This window comes from Salvelinus namaycush, chromosome 18 (genome assembly GCF_016432855.1).
Source record: "Salvelinus namaycush isolate Seneca chromosome 18, SaNama_1.0, whole genome shotgun sequence".
Classification (NCBI taxonomy): Eukaryota; Metazoa; Chordata; class Actinopteri; order Salmoniformes; family Salmonidae; genus Salvelinus; species Salvelinus namaycush.
In genome coordinates this window covers 41345252-41365328 of record NC_052324.1, presented here as the reverse complement: position 1 = coordinate 41365328, position 20077 = coordinate 41345252, and the positions used below count along the sequence as shown (strand labels likewise).

Below are 20077 nucleotides of genomic sequence, written 5' to 3'. Positions count from 1 at the left end.
ACGTCACATTACTCACACGGGGTGCGTGTTCTCCAAATACACGATTCACGAAGCTTTGTTGTATTTTACTCATAAGTAACTTTGATTGAGTGGGTTACTGATTGTTACAAATTGCCTGGTTTTGTTAACAAAAGTAACGAACAAAATAGGAGAACTTTCCGAGTTCTAAGGTACCTGTATTTGGTCACGTGCAGTGCACGCAAAGCAAAGAAAAACAGCGATGAAAATCATGAAGCGACCAAATATTCTACTGACAGGTAATGTTAAACAAGTCCCCATCCAACGAGTTAACTATCTATTTAACTATCACCGTCTACCCGCCTCTATAACGATATTTAATTTGTAAGTTTATAGACCGTTCAGGGCGATTATGTGCTTGTGGCTAGCCAATGATGCACCACAAATAAGCTCGAAAGATGCTGCGTGGTCGAAATTCCTGGTTGGTAACGTTAGCTAGCTACTAACGTTAGTAGGTGCTGTACCTAACAACCCCCTTCGTAACTTTGGCATCATTCACTTGCAAATGGTTTGCATAGATACCAAATTTAGAAATAGAAAAGTAGTATGTTTGGAACGTAGTTGCAGATGTACAACGGCGAAGTAGGCTAAATTTGAGGTAGCTCCCTACCTAGTTAGCACGTTGTTTATAATGATTATGCCATCCTGACAGGCACCCCTGGCGTAGGGAAGACCACCCTGGGAAAAGAGCTTGCCCAGAGGACAGGACTAACCTATGTCAATGTAGGCGACCTGGCACAAGAAGGTAAGAAGAGACACTAGGGGTCTATTCATTAGTCTGATCCCGTTGCAAAACGTTTTGCAATGGAAACCGTTAATTCCAAACGGAAAATGTTTTGCAGCGAAAACGAGTTTCTATTGGTCAGTTAGGCCCCTCCCCGTTCTTTGCGTTTGGGTCATAAAGGGTTTCTGTTGCGGAAAAAACGTTTTCCAAACGTATTCTGACTAATGAATAGACCCCAGATGACCAAGTGCATAAGGGTACACTAGCTACAGTCTCTTCAGAAAGTATTCACACACCTCGTCTGTTTCCACATTTTATTGTTACAGCCTGAATTTAAAATGGATGAAATTGAGAGGAAAACATTGTCACTGGCCTACACACAACACCACATAATGTCAGTGGAATTATGTTATTTGACATTTTTACTAATTGATAAAAAGTGAAAAGTTTACATTTCTTGAGTCAATAAATATTCAACCCCTTTTGTTATGGCAAGCCTAAATAAGTTCAGGAGGAAAAATGTGCTTAACAAGTCACGTAATAAGTTGCATGGATGCACTCTGTGTGCAATAAGTGTTTAACATGTTTGTTTAAACAACTCTCTGTACCCCACACATACAATTATTTACATTTACATTTTAGTCATTTAGCAGACGCTCTTATCCAGAGCGACTTACAGTAGAGTGCATACATTTTATTACATTTTTTTTTTATTTTATTTTTTTTTATTTTACATTTTTACATATTACATATTACATATTAAATTTTTTACATACTGAGACAAGGATATCCCTACCGGCCAAACCCTCCCTAACCCGGACGACGCTATGCCAATTGTGCGTCGCCCCACGGACCTGCCGGTTGCGGCCGGCTGCGACAGAGCCTGGGCGCGAACCCAGCCCAGCCTGGGCGCGAACCCAGAGACTCTGGTGGCGCAGCTAGCACTGCGATGCAGTGCCCTAGACCACTGCGCCACCCGGGAGGGTGGTAAGGTCCCTCTGTCGAGCAGTGAATTTCAATTACAGATCGAACCACACAGACCAGGGAGGTTTTCCAACGCCTCGCAAAGAAGGGCACCTATTGATAGATGGGTAAACATTTTTAATAAGCAGACATTGAAATATCCCTTTGAGCACGGTGAAGTTATTAAAGATACAGGCGTCCTTCCTAACTCAGTTGCCGGAGAGGAAGGAAACGTCTCAGGGATTTCACCATGAGGCCAGTGGTGACTTTAAAACAATTACAGAGTTTAATGTGGCTGTGATAGAAAAACTGAGAATGGATCAACAACATTGTAGTTACTCCATAATACTAGCCTAATTGACAGAGGGAAAAGAAGGAAGCCTGTACTGAATAAAAATATCCTGTTTGCAACAAGGCACTAAAGCTTTGTGGCAAAGCAATTAACTTTTTATCCAGAGTACAGTGTTATGTTTGTGCAAATACAACACATTACTGAATACCACTCCATTTTGTTCAAACATTTATTTATTTTTTATTTCACCATTATTTAACCAGGTAGGCCAGTTGAGAACACGTTCTCATTCACAACTGTGACCTGGCCAAGATAAAGCAAAGCAGTGCGACAAAAACAACAACACAGAGTTACACATAAACAAACGTACAGTTAATAACACAATAGAAATATCTATGTACAGTGTGTGCAAATGTAGGTAGGTAGGCAATAAATCGGCCACAGAGGCGAAATAATTCAAGTTTAGCATTAACAATGGAGTGATAGATGTGCAGATGATGATGTGCATGTAGAGATACTGGGGTGCAAGAGGATAAGTAACAGTTATGTGGGATGAGGTAGTTGGGTGTGTTATTGACTGATTGGCTGTGTACAGTACAGGTACAGTGATCGGTAAGCTGCTCTGACAGCTGATGCTTAAAGTTAGTGAGGGAGAAATAAGTCTCCAGCTTCAGTGATTTTTGCAATTCGTTCCAGTCATTGGCAGCAGAGGACTGGAAGGAAAGGCGGCCAAAGGAAGTTTTGGCTTTGGGGATGACCAGTGAAATATACCTGCTGGAGCGCGTACTATGGGTGGGTGTTGCTATGGTGACCAGTGAGCTGAGATAAGGCGGGACTTTACCTAGCATAGACTTATAGATGAGCATAGTGGTGGCTGCGTCATGTTATGGGTATGCTTATAATCGGACTGTGGAGTTTTTCAGGATAAAAAAGAAACGGAATGGAGCTAAGCACAGGCAAAATCAGAGAGGAAAACCTGTTATGTCTGCTTTCCACCAGACACTGGGAGATTACTTCACCTTTCAGCATGACAATAACCTAAACACAAGGCCAAATCTAACACTGGAGTTGCTTAACAAGACAGTGAATGTTCCTGAGTGGCTGGGTTACAGTTTTGACTTACATTACCAGTCAAAAGTTTGGATACACCTACACATTCCAGGGTTTTTCTTTATTTGTACTATTTTCTACATTGTAGAATAATAGTGAAGACATCAACACTTTGAAATACCACATATGGAATCATGTAGTAACCAAAAAAGTGTTAAACAAATCAAAATATATTTTATATTTCAGATTCTTCAAAGTAGCCACCCTTTGCCTTGACAGCTTTGCACACTCTTGGCATTCTCTCAAGCAGCTTTGAGGTAGTCACCTGGAATGCATTTCAATTAACAGGTGTGTCTTGTTAAAAGTTAATTTGTGGGATTTCTTTCCTTAATGCAACCACTGTGTCAAATAAAAAATAAAAAAAACTTTACGGAAAAAGCATAATCTGAGAATGGCGCTCAGAGCCCAAACCAGCTAGAGAAATATCTGACATGTTGGGTAGTCAACATTATTCATAAAGAAAATTATAAATTCACTTACCTTTGATGATCTTAATCAGAATGCACTCCCAGGAATCGCAGTTCCACAATAAATGCTTGTTTTGTTCGATAATGTCCATCATTTATGTCCATTTATGTCCAATAGCTTCTTTTGTTAGGGCGTTTGGTAAACAATCCAAAAGCGCGATCTGGTCCATTCGGACGAAACGTTCAAAAAGTTATATTACAGGTCGAAGAAACTTGTCAAACTAAGTATAGAATCAATCTTTAGGAAGTTTTTATCATAAATGTTCAATATTGTTCCAACCGGAGAATTATATTGTCTGTAGAAAAGCACTGGAACGAGAGAAACCTCTCAAGTGAAAGCGCGTGACTAAGAACGAGGCTGCAGGCAGACCCCTTAGTCAAACAGCTCCCATCCGGCCCCCCTTCACATAAGCAGCCTGAAACAACGTTCTAAAGACGGTTGACATCTCGTCGAAGCCTTAGGAAGAGAAAAAATACCCATATCCCAAAGTCTATTCGATAGCGGTGAGTTCAAAAACTACAAACCTCAGATTTTCCACTTCCTGTTTGGATTTTCTCTCAGGTTTTTGCCTGCCATATGAGTTCTGTTATACTCACAGACATGATTCAAACAGTTTTAGAAACTTCAGAGTGTTTTCTATCCAATACTAATAATAATATGCATATATTAGCATCTGGGGCTGAGTAGGAGGCAGTTCACTCTGGGCATGCAATTCATGCAAAAGTGAAAATGCTGCCCCCTATCCCCAAAAAGTTCATGTTCGTAGATGTCAAATGATGTTTCTAATCAATCCTTAGGGTGTTTTTATCATAAATATTCAATGTTTCAACCGGACAATACAGTTTTCATTGGAAAGGGAACGGAGCTCGCGCGCGAGACTAAACGAAAGGCTTTCAGCTGAGCCACCTGCTTAGAGTGGTCTTATTCTCTCCCCTTTCACAATAGAAGCCTGAAACAACTTTCTAACGACTGTTGACATCTAGTGGAAACCTTAGGAAGTGCAATCTGACCCCATTTACACTGGATATTGGATAGGCAATCACTTTTTTTTTAAACTACAAACCTCAGATTTCCCACTTCCTGGTTGGATTTTTCTCAGGTTTTTGCCTGCCATATGAGTTCTGTAATACTCACAGACATTATTTTAACAGTTTTGGAAACTTTAGAGTGTTTTCTTTCCAAATCTAATTATATGCATATCATAGCTTCTGGGCCTGAGTAACAGGCAATTTACTATGGGCATGCTTTTCAAACTTCCCAATGCTGCCCCCTATCCCAATGAAGTTAAAGTGCAGTCGCAAAATCCATCAGGCGCTATGATGAAACTGGCTCTCATGAGGACCGCCACAGGAATGGAAGACCCAGAGTTACCTCTGCTGCAGAGGATAAGTTTATTAGAGTTACCAGCCTCAGATTGCAGCCCAAATAATTGCTTCACAGAGTTCAAGTAACAGACACATCTCAACATCAACTGTTCAACGGAGACTGCGTAAATCAGGCATTTATGGTTGAATTGCTGCAAAGAAACCACTGCTAAAGGACACTGATAAGAAAAAGAGACTTGCTTGGGCCAAGAAACACGAGCAATGGATATTAGACTGGTGGAAATCTGTCCTTTGGTCTGATGAGTCCAAATTTTAGATTTTTGGTTCCAACCACTGTGTCTTTGTGAGATGCAGAGTTTGTAATTTATTTAGAATTCAAAGCACACTTAACCAGCATGGCTACCACAGCATTCTGCAGGGATACGCCATCCTATCTGGTTTGTGTTTAGTGGGACTATCATTTGTTTTTCAACAGTACAATGACCCAAAACACACCTCCAGGCTGTGTAAGGGCTATTTGACCAAGAAGGAGAGTGATGGGCTTCCCAATCACTCGCCCTCAACCCAATAGAGATGGTTTGGGATGAGTTGGACTGCAGAGTGAAGGAAAAGCAGTCAACAAGTGCTCAGCATGTGTGGGAACTCCTTCAAGACTGTTGGAAAAGCATTCCTCATGAAGCTGGTTGAGAGAATGGTAAGAGTGCAAAGTTGTTATCAAGGCAAAGGGTTGCTACTTTGAAGAATCTCAAATATAAAATGTATTTTAATATAACACTTTTTGGGTTACATGATTCCATGTGTTATTTCATAGTTTTGATGTCTTCACTATTCTACAATGTAAAAAAATAAATAAAGAAAAACCCTTGAATGAGGAGGTGTGTCGAAACTTTTGACTGGTACTGTAAATCTACTTAAAAATCTATGGCAAGACCTGAAAATAGTTGTCTGGCAATGATCAGCAACTAATTTGACAGAGCTTGAATAATTTAGAAAAGAATAATGGGCAAATGTTGCACAATCCAGGTGTGAAAAGCTCTTAGAGACTCAAAGACTCACAGCTTTAAATCACTGCCAAATGTTTGACTTGGGTGTGAGTACTTATGTAAATTAGGAATGTCCTATATTTCTCTTCAATACATTTTGCTAAAATTTCTAAAAACATGTTTTTACTTTATTGGTGAGGGGGGGGGGGGGAAACAGATTTAATCCATTTGGAATTCGGGCTGTAACACCTAAAGTGGAATAAGTCCCGGGTATGAATACTTTCTGAAGCCACTGTATCTATCATAACACTACCCCATCACGACTCATTGTGTTTTCACATGACAGGAGTAGAAATAGGCCCATATCTGATTATTAGTTTTGGAGAGCATGCTGATGATGTTTGTCTTGGTCTCTTCAGGGCAGCTGTTTGATGGATTTGATGAAGAGTACCAGTGCCCAGTGTTAGATGAAGACCGGGTGAGTCTTATTTCATCTAAAACAGTCTATTCACATCTCATGACAAAGCCGGTGTATTTTAGGTACTGCAGTTACCCGCCACACGACTTGTGTGTTTTTGTTTCCCCTTGCTGTTTTTTTAAGGCTGACTGTTTTACTACCTTGTTCCAGGTGGTGGATGAGCTGGAGGATAAGATGGGGGACGGAGGGGTGATAGTGGACTACCACGGCTGTGACTTCTTCCCAGAGCGCTGGTTTCAGATTGTCTTCGTGCTCCGCACAGACAACACCAACCTCTACAGCCGGCTGGAGGGCAGGTGGGTTTCTCCTGGCAAATTGAAAAAGGTTTAACAGTGTATTTGCTAGACGTCGCGAACACGGACTACATTATCACTGTCGTGCTGTTTTCCAAATGGGCTACAGACACTATGACCCTGTGTGCGCCTCCTTACTTTTTCTTTTCTTCATACTATCGTGCCAACCTAAGTCTTTTTACGCTGGCTGAGAGATTTTATTTGCCTGTTGTGCTTTCAACACGGTTCCAGCTACTATGGTTGGCGCATAAACAGGCCAGTGGTTTGCAACCCAGTATGGCTCGGCTCAGTAGTCTAAAAAGGGTCTCTCTCTCCTACAACTCGCTGACATGCTCCTCCCTTTCCTTCTCCTTCATGGGGGGGCTACATAGGGAAGTGTTTTGTACAATCTCTTATTTCTCTCTGTGTACCCCCTGTAGAAGAAATGCAAAACACACAGAGAGAGAGAGAGAGACTGTACAAAACACTTCCCTCTTCCCTGGTGAGACCCTATGGAGGATTCAGGAAGGTCTAACACATTATGTGTATTTTTCTCTCTCTTTCTCTGTCTCCACAGGGGCTACACAGGGAAGAAATTGCAGGACAATGTCCAGTGTGAGATCTTCCAGACCATCTATGAGGAGGCCATGGAGGCCTACAAGGAGGAGATTGTCCACCAGTTGCCCAGCAACGAGCCTGAGGACCTGGAGCGCAACCTGGAGCAGGTAGTCCAGTGGATAGAGCAGTGGGTGAAGGACAACAACTAGCATGGACACAAACCCTAGAAACCAAAACAGTGCATGGCTGGAATCTTCTTCATACTAGAAAAAACATACCAATGGACTCTTTGTTTGTTGAAAAAAAAAAAATATCTATATGCCTTTAACTTATAGCAATCGCACACATACTAGGATAGTACTGAGGCTTTAAATCCTGGTTTTGGTCTTGGTTCTGATCCTGGTTTTGGTTCGAGCACAACATGTATCACACCTGATTCTGAATTGATCAACCAATCATTGAGTTGTTGAAATGGGTGTGATAGTCTTGGACTGGAACAAAAATATGCCCCAGGTCTGAAAATGAAATTCATCTAGCATAGTTGACAACATTGATGACATAAAATTGGTAAACAGTACACTCTATTGTAGACGTGTTTACAGTCTAAGACATGGACAAGCATGGTTCCCTCACTGAGCAGAGGCCCAGTGTAATGATAATAAATATTTACGTCTCAAATGGCAGCCTGTTAGCTATATAGTGCACTAATTTTGACCAGGGCCTTGGACACTGGTCGACGGTAGTGCACTATATGTGGTAGCTGGTGTCAGTTAGGATGCACCCATTGGCTGTGTTTATTCCCTTCTTGGACTGTATGGTTAACCACATCTTCATTTAGGATGAAAGCTAGGGCAGTAAGCATGTTTGGATACTGACTTGTGTTGCAAGAGCTGTTCATGTACAAGCTAGATGTCATGAAACACCATGTCATCACAAGATTTGGGCAGTATTCAAGTCCAAATGCATGCGTCACTATATCTCTACTCTGCTAAGGGAAATGTTTTGTCATTTTATAGTCTTTAAGGATGGGCAAAATTGAATGTGTATTAGTTGGATGCATGCTGCATTTTCTTGTGGCATAGATTGATTTAAAACTGATTACAATTTATTTTGCATTTATTGCATTGCAATGGTTTATCTACATAAAAAAAAAACATGCCTTTTGGTTAAATGTGTTTGTTTTTTTTACTTTTATTTTTATTATTTTTGAATAGTATTATCTTTTAAATTCATAATTTCTTGTGGACATTGGTAGCCATAAACCTCGTCATTCAGATTTCAACAACACTTAATAATGCAGGAATTATGTTTTTGCCAGAAGTTTTTTTTTCATTTTTATTTTTCATTTTAGGTTTTATATTTCCATTTTATTTTGAAAAGATGCATGAAACATTTCATTTTGTCCTCATACCGCTAGTATTTCCATGAAATACTCACAGGTTTTAACAGTAGACAGTGGTCGTTTTTGTATGGCTAAAGCTTTATACTGTACAAGGAAGGAATGATGGTGGAACCACATAATAAAGAATACAAATGCATTTATCATGAACTGGTGATTTATTGGATCTGTAGCTAAAGCCCAGGGGTGTCTCAGGGGTGTCTAAAGGCCAGGGGTGTCTCAGGGGTGTCTAAAAGCCAGGGGTGTCTAAAAGCCAGGGGTGTCTAAAGGCCAGGGGTGTCTCAGGGGTGTCTAAAGGCCAGGGGTGTCTAAAGGCCAGGGGTGTCTCAGGGGTGTCTAAAGGCCAGGGGTGTCTAAAGGCCAGGGGTGTCTCAGGGGTGTCTAAAAGCCAGGGGTGTCTAAAAGCCAGGGGTGTCTAAAGGCCAGGGGTGTCTCAGGGGTGTCTAAAGGCCAGGGGTGTCTAAAGGCCAGGGGTGTCTCAGGGGTGTCTAAAGGCCAGGGGTGTCTAAAGGCCAGGGGTGTCTCAGGGGTGTCTAAAGGCCAGGGGTGTCTAAAAGCCAGGGGTGTCTAAAGGCCAGGGGTGTCAAACTCATTTTGCCCTGGAAGCTGCATTCTGTCTCGGACGAAGTCCGGATTGGTTATATTTCCTCACCATCAAAAAGTTTTGGGTATTTTTCGAAATTCCCTGACTGTTAAGCTTTCATTTTGGTGATTTATTAGCGAGCTGATGAATGTCGGTCCCTTATAATTTCTACACAGGGATAATCTCAATTTCATACTCCTCACCACCTCTTCTCGACTCCTCAAAATCCATTGGAGAAGGTCAGAGGGGAGAACCCCTCTGTTTCGATTTGGTTTAGTCATTTAAGTACATTGTGGTTTTGAGTAAAAACAACCAGTAGGCTGGATTGGACCCCATGGCATATGTTTCACACCCCTGCTACAGGCTATAAACTAAACTGAGCTATTATTTCTATTGGTGTGCTGCATCTGTAACTGAAATAGCCAGCTTGAGGAGCAAGCCTAGTCTGCAACAACAAAAAAAGGAGTAAAATGCAAATTAGAGTAACGGCAAAAAAGTAGCAATTAGTAGTCAAAAGGGCCAAGGGGGGTTTCAGATCATATCACTGGTTTCGATCCCCGTTTTAAGAGCGCGCCAGTTACACCCACCGCACCAGGGGTGCGTTCAGTTCGATTGAACGTGTGCTACGTTGCGTAGGGGCTTGTACTGAACGGCACGTTTCCCCAAACCGCAACCAAACCCCTCCCCGTTTGTTAACTAATCGCTTAGAAACGAGCCGTTCCCGTTTAATTGAACGTTGCATTACGTTTTTTTCAGTTTGAGTTGTATGCATTGCGTCTTGCAACAGATCGTTTACCGTTTAAGAGGCAAACGGAACGAAACGGTGAGCGACCTACCTAAATTTGTCCAATAGAAACTCGTTTTCGTTGCAAAAGTTTTCCGTTTGGAGTAGGCCTTATTAAACAGTTTCGCAGCAGACGAACGTTTTGCAAAACAATTGGCGTAATGAATACACCCCTGGTTCGACCGGCCAGCCCAGGTGTGTTTCTTGTCAGACGGCTATGTCACGCACAGGGACTGGTTGGTCACATGGTCCAGCTCCAACGTTCTGCGGAAATTAATTAGCGGAAGAAACAGGTGGATGTATCATCCGCAGGTAAGCAAAATTCAAATACATTTCATATTTAACGTCAACGGAGTTGTCACGTTTAGGAATATATATTACAGATGTTTTAATATATGTGCTTATCAGTTTTATGTAGGTTATATGTGATGATGCAAATAGCAATTTCATGGGGATGGTAAACTGTCTGGACAGCAACCTGGTAACTTTACAAATCAGGTTAATATTAATTAAAACATAGATAATGCCGTGAAAGATCAGTAGTTCTGTACTCAGAGGTTAGGCCAATAATAACAATAAGTGTTTGTAGAATGTTCCCGAAGATCCACTTCGCCATGTGGTGGACTGCATGCCCAAAATGTCAAACAATCAGACAATGTCTATTGATTTAATGAAATTGTGGACACGAGTTTTAGTTCAGATTTGATGTAGCCTTGTCATGTGGTTTAGATTATTTATTTTTTATGTCGACAAAGACCCAACTTCCAAGGTGTAATGGAGTTGTAACCGGCTGCTACAGTCTCTTTTAAAATGGCTATGTTAGGTCAGAACAAATAGGTCATCAGATTGAGCCTTTTTGCAAACCTACAGTAGTTATGAAAGTATGTAGGATATACTGTAGATATTCAGTACACAACCTTGCTCCCGCTTTACACCTACCTACATGTACAAATTACCTCGACTAATTTGTACCCCTGCACATTGACTCGGTACCGGTACCCCCTGTATATAGCCTCGTTATTTTGTTACTTTTTATTTTTTTACTTTAGTTTATTTAGTAAATATTTTCTTAACTATTTTTGAACTGCATTGTTGGTTAAGGGCTTGTAAGTAAGCATTTCACGGTAAAGTCCACACCTGTTGTATTCCCGAGCATGTGACAAGTAAGATATTTAATTTGATGCATGTGGGTCATTGAGGGAGTTATATTACGCTGGCCCGGGTTGAACTGGGCAATGGCCAGTCACGTTATTGGGCAAAAGCGGGGAGGGAGGAGCGCCCTTCTCAAATCAAACAGTAATCTGCATGTCAACAAGGCAGCATGTCTACGTCCAGAAACATGCATATCTTTTCCATAAAATTTATGTTTAGAACTTTTAAACTAAGAGAGAGCAGGCACTTGGCTCACGTCGGGAGGCAGCCTGGCATCACTTTTCTCCTGGTTCAAACTTCTTCCACCGGGGTAACCCGGGCCAGATAAACAAACTCCCTCAGTGTAACTGACTGTCACCTGTTTGTCGTCATTCCAGGTGACACAGCCAGAGAGGAAATCAGAGCCATATAAACATATTCATACTGAACAGCAAGGCCATGTGAGTCTGGCCCGGTGACTGTGTAAAAGAGGTATTATTCCAACTATTTTCCATATTTTTTGTTGTTTTGCGATGTTACTATTGATGCAAGATACAACAATGCCAAAATTGTGAAGAGATATTGTGGTCATTTAGTGATGGGAGATTTACTTGAGTTACTTGACATGCTATAGAAAACTATAAACTTGTTACCAAATTTTCCCCACATTGTTTTGTTTGTGGGAGACTTTTATTATTTAATTTTTATTGATTTAACCACCAGGATAGTCCACTCACTAAAAATGTATTGCTTTCCAGTAATCCACATGAGGTTTAGGTGAATCTGGGGTTACGTGTAGGTTCTTTGTGTTATCTGGGGGGTAACAGTATATCTGGCATTGCCAATACCCAAGAAGCTCCTGATTGAAGACAGTGCCCGTTTGCATGCAACTACTGCCCCCCCACACACACACAAATCAAATCAAATTTTATTTGTCACATGCACCAAATACAACAGGTAGCCCTTACTGTGAAATGCTTACTTACAAAACCTTAACCAACAATGCAGTTCAAGAAAGAGTTAAGAAAAATATTTACCAAATAAACTAAAAAAGAATAATGCATAAAAAATCAGAAAGTAACAAGAAAATTACATACCAATAATGATACATATCAATAACACACACACACTGTAATAGTACTCTAGATCATGTCTCATGTCTTGAGGTTAACAATCTTTGTCCTGTAATGCTTTTGTAAAGGTAGTTTAGAGGTCACACAAAGTATACTGCATAGATTCGAGACAATCAAGTAGCTCATCCTTTGGCAATATTGTCCTGTATTTTCTAACCACTGCCTCTCTCCTCTCCGTGTCTGTACGAGGGCAGAGACCAGTGGGTCCCCATGTCTGCTAGAGGAGGTTCCTCTGGCCGTTTCAACTGTGTCCGGGATGCAGAACCTCACTACGACCAGGTTCCAGTGGGCTCCTTATGGAGGGACCAGGACCTCCCTCCTCCTCCTCGCTCCCTTAGGGGTTTCAGGGAGGCAGACCTGGCTGTGAGCTCCGACCCCCTGCCCCCCCCTCCCCTCCCAGACCAACCCCCCGTGGGCCCTGACTTCTACCCTCCTAGCGACGGTGCCCCGGAGCGCCTTGACAACGACAGCGCAGCCATGGACATCAAACCCGTCCATCGCTTCATTCCTGACTCCTTCAAGAACTTCTTCCGCGGCAACAGTGTCCGTGGTAGCAGCAACAAGCCCTTCTCCTTACCCCCCTCCCCGCCGCTGACGGAAAAAGACGACCTCAAACCAGGAACCACTAGAGGTGTCCCCTGCTCCCCTCCCCCCTCTCCCTCCCTCCCCGGCTCCTACCTGGACCCGTACGGAGGCTCTGGCGGCAGCTACAACTCCCGAAAAGAACGTGACGCCATGTTGCTAGGAACCGATGCCTTCGAGTCTGTCTCTGGCGTCACATTCCGCTCAGCCAAGACCTACAGCGAGCGGGTGGAGGATTACCACCAGCGCTACGCCTATATGAAGTCCTGGGCGGGGTTACTGCGCATCCTGGGCTGCGTCGAGCTCCTTTTGGGCGCTGTCGTCTTCGCCTGCGCGTGTGCTTATGTGCACAAGGACAACGAGTGGTTCAATATGTTCGGCTACTCCCAGCCACAGTTGTTCGGGGGGTTAGGGGGCGGCGCAGCAGCCTACGGAGGCAGCGGATCGTTCAGCTACGACGGACCCAAAACCCCCTTCATCTTGGTAGTGGCTGGCCTGGCCTGGATAGTAACAGTCATTATGCTAGTCCTGGGGATGACCATGTACTACCGTACCATCCTCCTAGACTCGTCTTGGTGGCCCTTGACTGAGTGTGTGATTAACCTGGCCCTTGGGTTTCTCTACATGGTAGCAGCGGCAATGTACGTCAGGGACACAACCAGAGGAGGCCTCTGTTACATCCCTGTCTTCAACAACGGAATCAACGGGGCCTTCTGTCGTACAGAGGCCGGCCAGACCGCCGCCATTATTTTTCTGTTCGTCAACATGATAATATATTTTGTGGGCGCCGGCGTGTGTCTGAAGCTGTGGCGGCACGAGGCGGCGAGGCTGAGGAGGGAGGGGTTAGCGCAGGAGGTGAGGGCAGGATTAGACACACATATAGTTGTCCTTTTGTGCTGCAATTTTTGTGTTTCATGACAAGTCCTTTGCCTCATCCTTTCCCATTGGTCTTCTTTGTTCTCAGATGAAAACCATTGGATCTTCCCTGCCAATATCTGCTGTAAGTCTCTTAGTACACTAGTAGAAAACTTTAATATTTATTCATTTAATTTGTAAAGCTCTTTTTTTTCACACCCAATGTCACATTCTTCATTCCATTACGCTGAGTATACATACTGACAACCATGTTAAATTCCAGTTAATTCAGGAAGTACACTGACATTCCACTTGAACGTTTGGAATTAGAATTTGTTTACTCTCTGAATTGACATGAATTAATATGGAATTTCCCTCAACCCTGCTGACAACGTAGTAACCATACCTCCTATCCCCATCCTTCCCCAGGTGGGCGGTTCCAGGACCTCAGAGCAGACCCCTCTCCCCACCCTCCAGACTATCCCAGAGGTGTTGGACGGCCATCTTGCCTCTCCAGCCGTCCCTCTGATGATGGAGCCAGAGATCCTCAGAGGACACATCCCTGCAGGACACATCCCCAAACCTGTAATCATCGCAGACTACGTAGCGTGAGTACTGACCACCCATTTAACTTTATTTGACCTGTTCTCTGACAGATGGGAGTTTTTAATCGTATGTATTGTTGTGTATCATGCTCCTGCCTTTGTTCGTTGTCATTTGTATCACTGCTTCCTTATTATGTACTTTGTATTTGCTTAATTTTTTGTGAAGAAAAAGAGACTTTGGTCTCAATGGAACTTCCCTGCATATATAAAGGTTAAATAAAATCAAACGTATGGACCTTAAGTACCAAAGGATAGCTGACTGCCACAGTCTGCTTCCTACTAGACTTATCTATCCACGGTGATACGGCGCATAACTCCATCTCACGAGGGCCACACTCAGTCCTGCTTTTTCTATTTCTCTCTCTCTCTGCCACTTAATGGATCAGTTAATGTCATTGATGGGCAAGAGAGTTCACACACACACCTGGTTGCCCAGGTGGTAGACATTTGTTTCTACATATAAAGGCCTTAAAAAACCAACCCTGCATTTCTATGCGGTTCGTGTGTGTGTGTGTGTATAAGAAGAGTAATTTTAGACTATTTGAGATGCACCCATGCTTGTTGATGACCTCTACTTTGTATTTGTTGTGTGAACAGGAAGTACCCGACCATCCGTACGGAGGAGGAGAGGGACCAGTACAAGGCTGTGTTTAAGGACCAGTATGCTGAGTACAAAGAGCTGCATGCTGAGGTCCAGGCCATGGCCAAGAGGTTTGACGAAATGGACGAACTGATGAGGAACCTGCCTCCACGGCCCTCCAGTCAACTGGTACGGAGACCGAGAGAGAGAGAAAGATACACAAGCACGTCACACGTAGACTACTCTCTCTCTCTCTCGCTCACACACACACACCAATCATATTGACAAACATAAAGCTACCATAAATTATAGCCTAATGTCCATTCACATCATTCTAGTGCTTTTTACCAATCCCTTGTTCAAAGTTAAAGATCTTCTTTCAGGAGAAGAAACGCATCGATACCATAGTATTGGAGTACCAGAGAAAGAAAGAGGTAAGTGATTTTTGAGTCTTATTTTAATAGAGAATGTGTATATAAGTAAGGGGACCCACTACAGGTCCTGAGCCCTAACAATGACCTGTAGAGTAGTTTTAGGTTTCAGTAATATGTTTATGGACGATGCCCAGTAGAAGTTGATCTGCAGAACCGGTTTGTGTAGGCGGGGAGTTTCACATAGTTTCAGGTAGTTTCCCTTTCAGGTAAACCAATGATGTGTGACGGACTGACAGTAGATCGGAGCACTTCCTATTCACTCCTCACTCAGAACTCCTGTTTGAAACATTTATCTCTGTCCTGTCTACACGCACACTGCAGACTAGGACAGATACATCAAATGCAACTATGCCCTTATCTGATGGCTTTCGGTTCCACCATTTATTACCTTATGAAATGGCAAGACATGATATGGGACTTGTTGCCACAGATGTCTTAGGAGGTTGAGGTGTGTGTGTGTGTGTGTGTGTGTGTGTGTGTGTAAGAGAGAGGCAGATGGTGAAAGAGAGAGATGGAGACAGTAAATGACCGAACAAATGTTAACTTTTCTCTCTTTCTTGTTGTCAGGATCCTACGTTCCTTGAGAAGAGGGAGAGGTGTGAGTACCTGAAGAACAAACTGTCCCACATCAAACAGAAGATCAACGAATACAACAAGGTCATGGACTGGAACGACGGATTCAACTAGACGAACACACACACACACACTCTGAACTGTGCAGCTTAACTGAGCCAGGTCAAGCCCGAATGCTGAAGTTTACCGTCCATTACATTATGTTGGATGCCACTCCTTGCCAGTTATATGCATTATGTGGACATGCCATGGGTCAAATCATATAAAGATTTTAGTGCCACAAAAAATTGATATTGAGGCTGGTTTTATAATCTACACGTTTTCTTCTTATCTGATGCATTTGTTTTTATTGATGTCCGTGATATTTTTGTTCAACACCATAATTGTGAGTTGGTTGCCACTGCCCAACCCTGAAGTACAGATCAGTCTCTACACAGTATCCCACCATCAATTTGATAATGAGGGCAGATCAGTCTCTACACAGTATCCCACCATCAATTTCAAAATGAGGGCAGATCAGTCTCTACACAGTACCCTACCATCAATTTGATAATGAGGGCAGATGTCATTCTTTGTTGTGTGTAATTATTTATCTCTATTGTACCATTTTGTAAACTCTAGATACTGTAACAGTATGAAACTAAACAAATCTCTTATGATTTCCTCAACAAGACTTTTCTGCAATAATTGTTTAAATTAAGTGACAAAGCACCTCCTATGTATTATATGTCGTTGTACATGAACACAGTCCAATGTTGTACACTGATGTCAATCCATGTGGTTTATTTGGAACACATGGCATCTCTGGTATATTTTGTACATTTATGTGTAAAAACATTATCCAGTATCATATATTTCTGTTTTGACGTACTTGTCATTTCTTGATAATTGAAGGAAAGTCTGGAAAGTTTGATTTCAGCACAGTTTGATAAAGATCCTAAAAACTATGATGCCTTTTTTTCCCTAGTAGAAATGACCCATTATATTAGTCACAGAAGAGTGTGTGTGTGTGACTAACTATGTCAGTGGGTCGATGAATGTCAGAGAAGACTGGAAGCTGGATCCTTTTTCTGTCAGTCAGTGTCTGTTACAAAAAGGGAATCTTGCCTAAACAATGTCTCACACACACACTTTCTGTCTGTGGAATCTTGCCTAGTCCTCATGACATGGCTGTTGGTCTCGTTAAATCCTGCAGGACTGGTTTGGTCATGATGGACACTAGAGGGGGGATGGGGGGCGTTGGGCATCACAGACCCCCTATTCAAATCATAACGGTGTATAGTTCTGGCTCCACTGCGACTCCCAAGCACCAAGGTGTCATCTTACACACACACCGTAGGCCCTATTAGGTTGAAGATACACAGGTTAGGGCAAGTTACGATTCCATGCGGAAGCTTTTGAAAATAAACAGATTCATGGGACCAGCGCTGTTGCTAAATAGCATATTTGGTGCCTTAGTTTGGAATGTGTCCTTATTTATGCAAAGAGTTCTGGGATATTAGAACCCTCGTGACTTAACCTTGGTTATCTTCAACCTAGCATAGGACCAGGAAGTTATTTTTATTTATAAATATTTTTTTTCTTTATTTTTTTCCCCCAACAGTAACAATATTACACAGCAATACAAATCAAATTGTATTAGTCACATGCGCCAAATACAACAGGTGTAGTAGACCTTACAGTGAAATGCTTACTTACGAGCCCCTAATCAACAATGCAGTTTAAAATACAGATAAGAATAAGAAATAAAAGTAACAAGTAATTAAAGACAGGGACATTACTGTGAATACAAAGGAAAAACGGAAATAATAGAACACCAGGCCAATGCAACAATAAGTGGATACGATTGGCAGATAATGAAGTCATTTTTTGGTTATTATTATTCAATCTATTGCTACGGAAGTGACCAACCCATGCTATGGTCAAAAGGGACAACCTTTTATCTTCCTTGTCCAGTTATCCTAAAAGTTAAAGAAACTCCTTTTAAAATATTTCCTTCCATCTACACTGTTAATGATTTCTTGCACAAAACATTCAATTTTGACAAAATGCCTTGTGTTTTTTGTTCCTCTGATTCAGAATCTATAAAGCTAGTAAACTATGGATTGAAATCCATGAATGGTTGTGTATAAAATCTCCAGAATTACCTATGTTTACCTTTGATGATGTTAAATTAAATGGCATGATGCTTATCCTTGTAATTCCGATCATTTTATAACTATTTTATTAACATTATCCTCTTGGCCAAATATTATATTCACAAATGTAAATGGGATGGAAAAATCCCTTAAAATTATATATATTTTTTTAAATTGAACTGTTACAATTTTATAAATCCCTCAAACTTGTGAATCTTAAAAGTTGGAATAATTATTAGAAGTCATGTCTCTGAATGTTAATGTTGCCTTGTCACATATTCAAGACCAGGAAGTTAACAGATGTCAAGGAAACAAAGCCTATTCTTGTGAAGGAAAACTAACCTGTCTGTGCCTCCAATCTTTGTTTGAAATGTATGACATTCCTTGTCGACTAGTCTTCCTTTTAGGCCTAATTGTCACCAAAATCGAAAACAAAAAAAACATGTAGTCGATCAAGAACAAATTGACGGTGGGAGAGTTTAGATACATTTGGACACACAAAATCAATGTTGTTTGTCACCCATGTGTTTATTAATCAATAATGGATAAAACGGGATCCAAATAATACTGAAACGTTGGGTCAAAATGTTCGCTGACAGAGTAGGTGATACAGAAGTACCCTGTTCTGCATAGGGGAGTGACAAGGAGGAGAAAACTCACTACTGTCATATCCAAGAGAGAGAGCGACCTGCACGCAGTTTTGATCGGTGACGTGCATAGGCGTGTTCGACAATAGCATACGAGTTTCAGCCTGCATCTGTAATCAAAAGAAACGCCGATTCTCCTCGGAACAGGTGAGTTTGCCGTAAATGTTTTTTTTGGTAACTTTTGGTGATATATTCATCTGTAATTTACCATGTAGGTCTACCAAATTACATTTGTTCTTGGATTTTCAATCATGTGGTGAATTTTAGATAAATGTTTATTTTATCACAAGAGAGTAGGCTACCATTGCGGGCATGATTGAAGTTGAACTGGATCGTGTACATATTTTATTCTGTAGAATTACATTCTAAAATGTCCCTCGACTGTGTTGATATTTGGGGCGTTTGCTTTACACACAGATAATTATTTCCTACGATTTACAAACTGAGGTGTAAAAAAAAAAAGGGAACTTTTTCCCCTTCATTCATCAGGTTATTTTTATTGCAATCTAATTCAATTCAAATAATGACATTGTTTTATGATTTTTATTTTTCCCCAACATTAAAAAATATCAGGGAAATTCATTATAAGTATAGCCTATAGTATACAACTATTGTATAACGACACCCAACTCCAGCCTGTTATAATACCAAGCAATTCTGTAGGTCAGGATTATCCCTTGATCATGACTCTGTTATTACATTACACACAAATCATTGGACAAAGGCATTTTCTGTAAAGGGAGTTTTGTTAAGAGCCCGGACGCTCAATCTAAACATTAACACGCGTCACTTGCAGTACGGTTTTGGAACCATAAGAACCATTTCTTTCATAGCAGCAATACATTCTTTTCGAAAGACAAAAAGGTTAAATTGATACACATCTTGCCAGGGTTAGTGTTTCTGTTTCCACACCGCCATATTAACGTGTTACAGCGCTTGTTTACGGAAAACAGATAGACAGAGTGGACTACCTGTGCTAATTAGCCATCTGCGTCTCCGAACACCTGTGTGTAAACGGAAGACTGGTGCCACAAACGTGTTGTCACTGAAAAACACTGTCGGTTGCAACTGCGTTAAAACCAATTAGAACAATGTACATTAAGTGTCTATTTCGCATTTATTTTTGATTTGCTATGAAAGTAGAGGGATTTATGTTTCTAGAAGCGTACCGCAATTGAGAATCGATTAACGTTTAGATCGAGTATTTGGCTGATTTGGCTGCCAGAGCCAATTTGCCTCTAAACAGAACATGTGATGTCCTTGAACTATAAGGAGTAACGTTAGGCTCCTTTGGTCTATTGGGCTAGTTTCTGGAAAGAAAGACAACACGTGGAGGACATGGTATTACTGCTGTGCTCTTCGCCTCTATTAGGCTGCAGAAGGGTCTACTATGCGGTAGATGTTTGCGTAGTCAGTGGAATTTGTCCCAAATGGCACCCTGT

At 41.6% G+C, this 20077-nt stretch overlaps 2 protein-coding genes across 3 annotated transcripts; both read left to right on the top strand.

Moving 5' to 3' along the window:
- Positions 1-4: 4 nt before the first annotated feature.
- ak6 (adenylate kinase 6) lies at positions 5-8734 on the top strand. The gene is made up of 5 exons (XM_039013819.1): positions 5-257; positions 671-763; positions 6303-6361; positions 6512-6657; positions 7211-8734. The coding sequence occupies exons 1-5, from the start codon at positions 221-223 to the stop codon at positions 7398-7400; spliced, it is 525 nt and encodes a 174-aa protein (XP_038869747.1). The 5' UTR covers positions 5-220; the 3' UTR covers positions 7401-8734.
- Positions 8735-9854: 1120 nt separating this feature from the next.
- marveld2b (MARVEL domain containing 2b) lies at positions 9855-18042 on the top strand. Of its 2 annotated transcripts, XM_039013817.1 has the most exons (8): positions 9855-10269; positions 11487-11580; positions 12416-13658; positions 13768-13803; positions 14088-14266; positions 14861-15032; positions 15227-15277; positions 15845-15964. In XM_039013817.1, the coding sequence occupies exons 3-8, from the start codon at positions 12432-12434 to the stop codon at positions 15962-15964; spliced, it is 1785 nt and encodes a 594-aa protein (XP_038869745.1). In that variant the 5' UTR covers positions 9855-10269; positions 11487-11580; positions 12416-12431. The 2 variants fall into 2 exon arrangements, with proteins under 2 accessions (XP_038869745.1, XP_038869744.1); XM_039013816.1 differs by lacking the exon at positions 11487-11580 and having other exon boundaries at positions 9859-10269; positions 15845-18042.
- The last annotated feature ends 2035 nt before the right edge of the window (positions 18043-20077 follow it).